Source organism: Schistosoma mansoni, chromosome 2, assembly GCF_000237925.1.
Source record: "Schistosoma mansoni strain Puerto Rico chromosome 2, complete genome".
Classification (NCBI taxonomy): domain Eukaryota; kingdom Metazoa; phylum Platyhelminthes; class Trematoda; order Strigeidida; family Schistosomatidae; genus Schistosoma; species Schistosoma mansoni.
Genome location: NC_031496.1, coordinates 23,647,053 through 23,659,510, shown reverse-complemented (window position 1 = coordinate 23,659,510; position 12,458 = coordinate 23,647,053). Strand labels below are relative to the sequence as shown.

Genomic DNA, 12,458 nt, shown 5'->3' with positions numbered 1-12,458 from the left:
CACTTTCTTTACGTATTGTTGATAAATTACGTACAGTTGATGGTGGTTTACGCATAACACTTGGATGTAGTTTATATTTACGATCAAGCTAAAAATACAGCATAAAATATGATTAGTATTATTAAAATAAATTCCTAAACTAAATAATAATTTTCATAGTTGAAATCATGAGTCCATTGAAGCTAGACCACTATGGAAAACCTGAAAGCACTGGATGGCCGTTTTGTCCTATTATGGGACTCCTCAACAGTGCGCATCCACGATCCTTTGAGTTGTAATGAGAAGCAGTGACCAGTGGAGTTCAACCAAGTCTGTTGTAGAGATATCAACTCACTGAAGACAATTGGTGAACGGTTGCTCAAACATCGTGGATTGGTTGAATTTAGACATTAACATCATTCGATGCCGTTCGGCTCAGTGGTCTATCGGTTAAGTGCTCTGTCGCGAGACTGATAGATCCTAGGTTCGAATCTCGCGAGTGCAGGATCGTGGATACGCACTGATGGGGAGTCCCACAATAAGACGAAACGGCCATCCAGTGCTTCCAGGTTTTCCATGGTGATCTAGCTTCAATTTACTCATGATTTCAACCATGAAAATACTGAAATCTCCACAAAATCCCTTCTCATCTATGAATAATAATTGTTTACTGATTGGAAATAACAGAGAAATAAACCCTGATCCTAAGTTTCGTATTCGTGATCAATGTTCAGTTATTCGTAAATAAGAATTATTTCCAAAAATTTCATCATCATCACAAAAACATAAACCATTCAATTTAGACAACAACACTAGAAATAAATCAATTTTCTTGACTTAAAGTTATTCAGTTAATTGAAATGTATATTAATTACACTAATAGAATTATAGACAAAGTCACTTCATTTAAATCATTAGTTGTGTTAAAAACCCAAATTATAAATTGTAAGCAAAGGTGGATAGTGGCTAGCAGTGGAATCCAGGACGCGCGTTTCATCCTATTTGGGACTCGTCAGCTAGATGTACCTTACAATGCTTATGAAATAAGGCTATATTGAGGCAATACGCATAGTATGCATATATGCCAATTAAAGACTGACCAGTTGCAGTCCTAAACATCAATGGAAAGATTCAAACAAGTAATATTAAGTGAATTTAAATTATAAATGTTAATACTTAAGTTTTTATTCCGATTAACTGTAAATTTAAGCTTTATTTATAAGCTGAAGGTTGAAATTGAGAAGAGGCTTATCATGTGGGTATTTTTAATGCGGTAATCAATTCATCTTACTCATAGAATACATCTATCAGTTTGAAATTATCTAAGGTAATATTTAGTGGATTACATATACAGAATTTTTCATAACTAATTAGCGCTAACGAAATCAAAAAATAACTTTTGAATATCAATCAGAAACTCATTAGCAATGTATTACAGTAACTAGTATGTTATGGTGTAGTGAATGAGAACACGGATCGGGACAATTGAATACAGAATATCTCATTAAAATATGAGAACCATATAGTGAACAATTAATTTGCAAAATAACAATTAATTGTCTCAATTTGACTGTTTCTTCTGCAAATATTCGTCAATAATCTCCGATTATAATTGTTCATGCATTTTCGTACCAATTGCGTGCCGTTCCTGTTTTTCTCCTTATCGATCTTCTACTAAAATACATTCAAAGCCCGACCATCACTATATGCTATTTATGTGGATATCAGTAACCCTCACCACAATGGTACATATATATGAAAGTTAAGCACTTTCTATATTCTTACATAATGTTCGGTCAGTAAACCTTAAGAGAGAATCCTAAATGCATTGTACTATGGTCGTGTAACATTCATCCGGAAAAGTGAAGTGATCGTAGTTATTATGATCCTAATAGCAATAAAAATATTATGTAAATTAAGAGCCATTTCAATATGTAATTACATGTTTGATAGGGCAAGTGAAAAAAAGAGGGAAAAGGTGAATTCATGAAGAAAATCCGAGGTAAAATTGTACGATATTGAAACGAAAATAATCAAATCGACAAGAATAAGGTGATCGAAATCAAACAAATGCGTTTGTTTAAATTAAACCCCTCGAAAACATTGGTTATTTAATAAAATCAAACCGTTAAGTGGTTTATTATTGTTATTAATGGCTTTATTCAGAAACAGGTAGCCCAGGTATTCAAGCAGGCCGCCAGAATTAAGTATATATATATACTAAAAATGGAATGATGCATAAACGTACACAATAAAGAATTATTTTATTACAATCACATTATACTGTTTTCTTGGTCAAAAGAAAGCAAAACATCAACTGTTTATGCCAATCAATAATGATAGTATTACAGCAACTAATGTTATACATACTGTTTATTATTATTTGATTTTCCAATGATTATTAAACTCTATCCATCAGTAAGTAGTCAATTAATAATTAAGATGGATTACGTGGAAGTCTATTATTCCTATGTAAACATGATGTTTTCATTTTTTTCCAGATATGAAACAGTAGACTAATTTTGTTTGAAACAAAATAGCCAAAATAAGAACTAGGATTCTATGAAATTTATAATCTAATATTCAGCATATTACTGCCATCATGGTTATGCAACTTTAAAATTAAATATACATACATTATGTAATTTGTATACACTAAAGATCTAGTCTAAGTAAATGAGATCAACAGAAAAACTATTTAATGAACATGTCATGATCTAAATTCACTTACTATTGTTTGTTTGAATCTTCTCATTAATGTTTAAGACTTCAACTGATCAGTCTCTTATTGGCAATCGTGCATATTGTGTATATTGTCTCTATATAGTCTTCATTCACAAACGTTCTAAGCAGTAGCTGAGTGGATGACGCGATGGCGTTTGAAGTGAATGGTACTGGGTTTGAATCCCAAAATGAACAATAACTCTGAAATGCAGGTACATCCAGCTGACGAGTCCCAAATAGGACGAGACGTACGTCCTGGATTCCACTGCTAGCCACTGTCCCATCTTAGCTTAGTCAATTATTTTGTAAACTATCAGTGAAGTGTATATTTATGTATAATTATATATGTAAGATGTATCATGAAACAATAACATACAACAGTCATGAGCTCAAATTACAAGTCAAATTAAAGAGCGAATAACTTGAAGAATTTAAATTTACTGTTGAAGATTGATTCTTAAGATCCTGATCATCTTCTACTTAATTGAGATAAACAATCAATAGTGTTCAGTTGTTGTTTTGTTTTTTATTATTTACAATAATAAAATTAATTCAGATAAAAGAATTAACATAAAAAATCTTTCCATATGGGGCATTTTATCCCAAATAGAAAAATTCATTCACTTTTATTACCAAGAATAACTTCAGACTATATATATCAATAAACATTTTTTTTTTATATTAAGGTAACCTAGTAATACATTTATTAAACAGATCTAATACCATTTCATACTTTCATTGTTTTAATTTATCTGATTAGATTATTATTATCATAAAGTATTAGTATCATAGAGTAAAAACTGTTTCTTTTCCATTAAGTGGAAATACATATATAATAATTAAGCTAAGCGTATGTTGTAAAAAAAAATACTCAATTTAGAATCCGCTGCTAAGAGGTCTCAAATGACAACAAGGAACAGTTCAGTAATGTAAAAACTCATCTAAAACGTTTGATAAAAAACATAATCATTACTGAAGAATATTTAATCTATAGTATTTCCAACTAAATAAAATGAAATAAATAAATTTTAGTGATTTATAAATAAAAAAAATACTGATTTGGTCTAGGATGCCAAATTTGAATGTTTCTTTAAGCGCATGAATCCTATTTGAAGTAAACTACAATTTTACTTATATGGGTCATAAACCATATAGTATTCTTGAAATAGATTAGCTTCATAAAATAGAATTTACGGGTCTTTCCATTATTATTTATACTAGTGAAATTTAATGGTACGAGCAAGTATAGTCCATTGTTATTGACAATATATCAGTAAACGCTGAGATGATATTAAAATCAGAATCATCTTATACGTATGATTGCTAAGGTTTGACTTGATAATTTCGATTAAATTGAGCATTGCGTGGATTGTTATAAATAAAATAATATACATATGTAATATCGCAATGGGTAGGAAAATTAGATTTTCTGACGTTTCGTGACTCAATGTAAGCCACTTCTTCAGAGAATAAATAAGTAAATCAAAATTAATCCAAGTTTAAGTAGTACAAAGGAACACTATGATCATACATACAAAGTAAACTCTATCCTATCATGTCGCTTATAAATCACCTTGACCGAAATGACAAGACACTGACTTGTTCAGATCTGTTTTTTGATTGATCGCACATAATATTCTTGTGTTGTTCCTTTGTACTATTTCAATTTGGATTCATTTTGATTTGGTTATTTACTCTCTAAAGAAGTGCCTTACATTAAGTCACGAAACGTCAGAAAATCCTATTTTTCTACTCATTAGGATATTACAAATATACTATTTTATTTACAGAATAATTTTAGTTTGAGTACTACTGAAGCATGAAAATCTATTCTTTTATGGTTTGAGACTACTCATCGGTGCACATCTCTAGACTCCACCAGGCGTTAAACCCAGAACCTTCAGCTCCTATGGAGATCATTTTACCATCAGGCCACTTAGTTCGGAGGTAATTTATAAAGTCGGCTGAGGAATCCCATACCAGAATGACACATTCAGCCTGCACTCTCTCGTTTTCAGTGGTTCTCTAAATAAGATCAATCTGTGACAAATACCAAGTTAAAATAAATTAAACTTGGCTAAAACTATTTGATAATACAAGCAGATTATTTGTTTGAATACCTGTTCTTTTTCAAACACTTATATTATATCCTAACCAAATTGTAAATAGAAAATTTCATTAAAATTGTTAGACAATTTTGACATAGAGATAAATTTCGAGTTTTAAGATAAATGTTCTATAAGTATAAACAAAGATGGATAGTGGCTAGTAGTGGAATCCACGACCCACGTTTCATCCTATTTGGGACTCATCAGCCGGATGTACCTGCATCTCAGAATTGATGTTCACTGTGGGACTCGAACCCAGTGCCTTTCGTTTCAAACGCCATCGCGTTATTCACTCAGCTACTGAGTCGTGATAGCCACTTGCAAGTGCGACGGGGTGAAGTGAGTTCTATAAGTATATTTTTGGAAGATTTTAATAAATCAATCATTATTTTCAACGATTTTTGATATAGTAAGCAGTGGAATCCAGGACGCGTGTTTCATCCTATTTAGGACTCGTCAGCTGGATGTACATCTTTGCTTACAATGCTTGTGAATTAAAGCTATATCGAGGCAATACGCACAGTATGCACGTATGCCAATTAGAAGCTGACCAATTGCAGTCCTAAACATCAATGGGAAGATTCAAACAAATAATACAAAGTGATTATTGGTCTGGTTGTTTATCACTATTCACAATGAATTAAGTGAAAAAACGAAAACTTCTAAAGGGATATGATTACTGAAAAATTTTATAGGGAAAGTAATTTTAATTAAAACTTGGTTAGAAAATTTAAATAAATTTTGAAAACTAGTCATCATGAAGGAAAGTATTTGGGAGGTTAGTGTAGTATTCTTTTCACGAACTGATCTAGTTAGTAAGTACTCAACAATTAAAATGTGTAATCATTATTATGTATCATTTCAAGTGCGATATCATCTAACCAAATATCTTGTTTATTGCATACCTTTATGATCCATAATTATCTGAACCATTTAATACTTTTTCTAAAGTTTCTACAATAGTCTTTATCAATCCAAATTCTATACAAATTTTTCGCCTCGAAAAGTTAACTTACATTTAATAAGACGTTTGAGGTTACTTATTCAGTATTATTAATGTCAAGTCTCATAGGGACTGAAGAGCGAAATTGATCAGAATCTTTATTCAAAATTATTTATTTACAGTTAACTGATTTGACTACTACATAATTTGTACTTAAGACCTGAATTTTTGACCAACCTTTGAAAAATTTTTTCAGCAATGCAGTAATTGCTTGTGCAAACTAACTATAAGTACGGTTGTACAGTCTACGTAAGTGATATTGACGAAAAGAAAATCCTCTTCACTGTTCTGTTAAAAGTACTTTATTATTTCAGGTAAATTATTGTCTATGAATGTTATTTCCTTATTTGATTAGAACAAGTAATGTACGCTCTGGTCAAATACCAATGTTTTCCATTTGACAAAACACTAGTTACTTCTAATCAAGTTAAAGAAAAGCTGAATTGCATGGGTAGGAAATGGACGAACATAAACCTAAATGACGGTAATATACTGATTAAAAATATAGGACAGATAATACAAACATTTTATACTTCGACTATACTTTATAAAACCAGACAAAAGTAAAATAACTGAGCATACTTGATGTAAATATAACGCCAACCATTCCCATTTAGGCAGTGCGAATTCACGAATAAGGCCATAGATGAGAATAACGATCGGAAAGATAAGCCCAACATAATTGGCTACTGTAAAATCAGAAATTATATTCAATGAAACTAGAATTAAAACAACTGCAGCTTGAATAAGTGAGAAGACAAGTATATGCCTACTGGGAAGACCACGAACACATTCCCAATCTTCCCAGTGTTTTCGACGTTTCATTAAGGAGCATATCCTTAAAACAAATGTTAAATCTCTCAATCCCATTACGCCCATGTATAAAAACATTCCATAAAGTGCAGCCAATGGAATGTTGCTTAATATAGATCCAAGGAATATTGAAAGTGCAACAAGGATTCCCACAAATACACCGCTAACTCGTTGCTCTACTGTTCCCACAATCCTACAATGAAAAATAAATTCATATTAACATCCTAATACTAGCTATCAACGCAAAAAAAATTATTAGCTGTATTGTAACAACGAAAAATTGTACAGTAACATATGTAATCTCTTTATAGTGAAAATTTGGCTTTTAATATAAAAGATAATTATATAAAACATTCACAGAATATTGTATTTATCCACAATGTAAATAATACCGCATTTTAAGATTACATCACACCAACTGTTCATTACAGTTTCATATGTTAATCATAGTAGTCAGGAATAGCAACAGAAGAATTTCTATGGTTAGTTATGAAAGTATTTATGTTTAAGAATTGTTGGGTTATAAATAAACGAAGATTGAAGACGGATATATTTTAGATGAATTCGATTCAAGCAGACTGGTTGAATTTCTTTTGAAAAGAAAATTATGTCTTTTAAAAACCCTAACAGCATAGAACTACGTATTAATTCAATTAATCTAGTTGGGACATTAACGTACAATTATCATATTTGGTGATAAATTTTAGCAAGTACATTAATTATAAGAATTCCAAATGGTAATATGTGTATATCACATGGTCATATCAATAATGAAGTATCGAAATAACGATTCTTGTTAATCACTCATGCCTAGTCTTTAATTATCTATCGTAATGTCCAGTTAATAATTCAACTCACCAACAATATATTTACTCAAATGCTTATAAGTAACTGTTATTGTGAAGTATAATATTAATTTTTAGAATGAAACTTTGGCATGATATGCAGAATACAAAAGTAACATGACAAGTGGAAAAAAATGTCTCGTTTCTTACAAATTTCATAACTGGTTTTTACATGATGATAGAATCACACGTAAAAATTAATCATAAAAAGTAACATAATTACATAAATCATCGATAATATTTATCAACTATTCTATCACATAATGATGATATTGCCTCATAAATAGGGTAAGACAATCTAAACGAATTATTAATACAGCACAATGAACTATTCTCCTGAAAGTATATCTGATACTTCAATGGTATGACCTTATAATTCTCAGTGATAAAATACATATAGCTTAATGTTCAGTACTCAGAGTTATTGTCAAATAGCGTTCCTCTAGTATATCATATTTAAAAAATGGAAATCATTTTTTTGATTCATCCAGGCAGGAACTTGGAAATAACAAACAAGTATGTCGTTCCACATAAATGAGAAGGGACAGAAAGAATGAGAACGCTTTAAATATCATTATCCAATACGCACTGAAAAGTTTATATTCTTTAAGACAGGAATATCAATGGATTATGTAATCCTCGAGGTAAATAAAATCCTTTATTTATAGGAATATACAATCACTTTTCTAGGGCTGTTATTTAACATTTGATAAAACATATTCCCTCAATACCACAGAGAAGAATATTCATTATGAGCTGTTAACACATGGTATCATAAGAATACAATGATTCATTAGGAATTCATAGTATATTAAAATTAGTTTAGTATCGGGCATTAAATAAAGGGCTATAGGATAAAGTGAGGAAAAAAATTCATAAGATAATCCTAATTAGACATAGCTAACCTTTTACCAGAAAAGTCTTCAACGTGTTCACGACCAAAATCGCTTGTACATACTTTTAGTGGGAAAAATATTCAAGTTGTTAACGACTATGCTGTTTTACTTTTTACCTTACAGAAGCCGTTAACGTTTCTTGAAATTTCCTTACAAATCTTTAGTTTAACGAGGTAACTAAATAATTTTACCATATTATTAATAATAAGAATTCAGAAAATTAGAATTTGGTAGAACACAAAGAGTGGATGCACCTTCGCCATTGCAAACGATTTTGAGCCATGTCATTCAAAGTCTCTAACCATCGAATGCTATCATCTCGTGGATCCCAATCAGGCAGTCTACACCTACCAAGGTATCTAGTTTCAGATGGGTTGACGTTTTTAAAACCGTTCACTTTCATCATTCCACAAAGATGAATAACTAATACACGGAAATAGTATCGATATGTTTAAATTAAACATTACGAAGCAATGTAACACAATTAAATATGTATCACGAAAAGGTTTATCATCAATCCTAATGAAATTTAAATGAAATATAACTCCTTCTACGTATCTGTTGTATCCCGTGGAGAATTATGAATGGCAACTTTGAGGAGTATTTATGGACCAATATGATATGTATATTTCCTATTGTATAATTGTTAAGTAACTTAACTATTCATAGTCAAGTTCCCTTTATTATAAGCTTTATTTTGACCCATAGACTATTATTATACGATTTACCATTCTTCAGTTATACCCAGTCTATTAATTACTGTTCCCCCTATTCACAGCCACAATTGGCCAAATCTTGTACATATGTTATTTTCGATTTTGTGGTACGATGTGATCAGTTTGTTTGGTATATATCCCCAGTATGTTTGTGAACAATGATTCATATTGCAGAGACTGTTCTAAACTTAACTGGCTGGACTAGGCAGAAAGCAGGACTGATAAAAACTCAAGACTGTTCATACGGATATTGTGTATCATTGGGCGATCAATAAATTCACTGTTCTCTAATAGTCGATCCAATCGATATAACAGTATCATAACTCTTCATGAACATAAGAACTACTTCATTAAGTATCGAGAAAGAATGTAACGCAATAGATTTTCTCTAAAGAACTATTTTAAAATCCGTTTTCAAAGTTGATGAAATGCTTACAAATCTCTACTAATCAACAGAAGTAATAGAAAAGGCAAAAAGCATTCATATAAACAGGAAATGAAAATCGACGTTCAAACTGGGCAAATTACATTGATTTAGACAGATTAATTTCTAAATGAAAATACATTATTGATTTATTTTTATTTACCAAAAAAATATAATCATTTTGTATATTTCACATACTTGTGAGGCATACCAGGTGCAGGACTTTGATCCATTTTGACTAGGGCAACAAGATTGCTAAGTGTTCTAACTGTTGTACCAGACATAAATGGCCAACCAGTTATTCCACTGATAATAGGGAATATAATTTGTAATAATACCAAATCCATGACAAAAATATTTGGTTTCACAGCTTTATTTTTCATTGCTGTTAAACTTTATTTATAGAGAAATCAAAAAAGATCATACAATGAAAAATGGAGTATATAAGAAATAGAGAATATTATCATAAAATATAATTGCACAAATTACTTAATGGGAAAGAATTAGTAAACCACTCTTTATCGTTTCATTTCCGTGTAAATTGTTGGTCATTTGACTAAAAAGTCAAACCATTATTATGATCGTTTGCCAGACACTATCAGCAACAAGTTACTGTGGGAGAGAACAAACCAGATTCCATCCAGTAGAGGAAGAAATCAGGAAGAAGCGCTGGAAGTGGATAGGGCACACATTGAGGAAATCACCCAATTGCGTCACTAGGCAAGCCCTCACATGGAATCCTGAAGGCCAAGGGAGAAGAGGCAGACCAAAGAACACATAATGCCGAGAAATAGAGACAGACATAAGAAGAATGAACAAAAGTTGTATAGAACTAGAAAGGAAGGCGCATGACAGAGTGAGTGTGTTATAGAATGCTGGTCAGCGGCCTATGCTCGATTGGGAGAAACAGGCTTAAGTAAGTAATTATTATGATATTTGGATCAATGATTAACCGAACATTAGATTGAATGATTTTTCATATTTTTATGTAATACACAATCAAATGTCATAGTTGATCATTTGTTAGTCTTCATGTTCCGGATGTTCAAAGTAACTCAAAAGAAATTAATGTAAATGTAAAAAAGTAACGACTGTTGTCAGAAATAAAAATAAGTTTAAATGCGTTTTATAACATGGTTAAAATGAATAGTATAAGTATTGTGCTACTCAGGAACGGGTCTTGGCATTTTAAATTTTAGTTACTAATAAACGCGTTCAGTAAATAGGAGAGTTTCGTTAAATTATGTAGAATCCATGAGTGACTAACTTAAATATGAATTCTTGAAGTTTAGGTGACAAGCTATGATAAGTGGAGCCCAAACATATTAGATATGAGACAGGTGTTCCGGTTAATATTTGATAATTATTAGACTAACATCACTTGTTGACTGAATTTGGAGATACAAACTATTTAATGTCTGTATGGTGTCTAAAAGTTATGTGCTTGAATTCAACACATTATGTATACATATATATTGATAGAAAAATAACATTTATTCTAGAAACGAAAATATGTCCAATTTATGAAAGACCGTTGTCTTAATTTTATCAGTCATCACCTCTCACTAGAACTTGAGCAACTCACTTTGAGGTCTGTCTTTTACAAGGATATGATTAAATAACTACTGTAGGGATTTTATCCAGATTGGCATTTTTGTTTTGTAAGTGGTTTTTATAACAGACTGGTTTCAACTGAGGTACCACTTCAAACCATGATACCCTGAAGAGCTGTTTCTTTCTGCTATGGAAATCTTCAGAAAGTACAAGTAGAACTCTCAATTGAGATAAATCTGTTGAGAGTACTACTTACGAATTAAACCGGTCTCTACAAAAACTCTACATCTGTACTGAAAGCAGAATAATTGAAAATGTTAAAGCATATTTGAACAAAATTAAAAAACGAATAAAAATTTTGGTAATGATTTATTTTCATGGTTGAAAGCATGAGTCAATTGAAGCTAGATCACCATATGCTCTGGCACGAGACTGGTAGGTCCTGGGTTCGAATCTCGCGAGGCGAGGTCGTGGGTGCGCGCTGCTGAAAAGTCCCACAATAGTTTAGCTTCAATTGACTCATGATTTCAACTATGAAAATACTAACCTCCACAAAACCTCTAATGAATATAATGAAAAATTGTTTCTATACTTTTGCATACCATAGGCATACACCGTAAAAATCGATTTATAAAAATTTGCTACTTTGTTATAGAGCGTTATCATTGAACCACTTAGTGAAATACTGAATTTTGGTGAACATCTATAGCTAACTGATCTACAGTTGCTTTGATAAACACTTTCATAAATAATACTAGAATTCAGTACCTCCTCGTATAAATTCAAAAAGTTTAGTTGAGCTTTCAGTCGTCTAGTTTCACTGTGAAACTGATGTTACATTAGAATGGGGGTTTTGTGGAGATGTTAGTAATTTTATATAGTTGAAATCATGAGTCAATTGAAGCTAGACCACTATGGAAAACCTGGAAGCACTAGACGGATGTTTCGTCCTATTATGGGACTCCTCAGCAGTGCGCATTAACATTAACATCGTTTGATGCCGGCCGGCCTAGTGGTCTAGTGTTTAAGCGCTCGCGCTCGAGACTGATAGGTCCTGAGTTCGAATCTCTTGAGGCAGGATCGTGGATGCGCACTGTTGAGGAGTCGCACAATAGGACGAAACGGTCATCCATTGCTTCTAGGTTTTCCATGGTGGTGTTACATTGTTCGAAACTCAAAGAAAACTATCTGGCTTGTGAAACAAGCCTCAAACCTCCTTGAATTACATTATGTTACATATTCTCTTCATTGTTTGTTTTATTTACACTTTAGATATACTGCAATTTGGCAGAAGGGACGTAATCTCCTTGTTTAATGCTAAAGCCGTCCGGAAATTCTTATAATCAAGTAATTCAGAGCAACCACTTCTTGCATTTGTTGATGTTGAATTAACGAT

At 31.7% G+C, this 12,458-nt stretch overlaps 1 protein-coding gene across 1 annotated transcript in view; it reads right to left on the bottom strand.

Moving 5' to 3' along the window:
* Smp_180950 (putative anion exchange protein) overlaps nucleotides 1–12,458 on the bottom strand; it is a gene marked incomplete at both ends in the record, with an annotated part of 20,436 nt that overhangs the window by 2,687 nt on the left and 5,291 nt on the right. Inside the window, 2 exons of the mRNA XM_018796148.1 lie at nucleotides 6,397–6,820; nucleotides 9,707–9,901. Coding sequence (XP_018650390.1) covers nucleotides 6,397–6,820; nucleotides 9,707–9,901 — 619 coding nt within the window. The remainder of the gene's footprint in view (nucleotides 1–6,396; nucleotides 6,821–9,706; nucleotides 9,902–12,458) is intronic.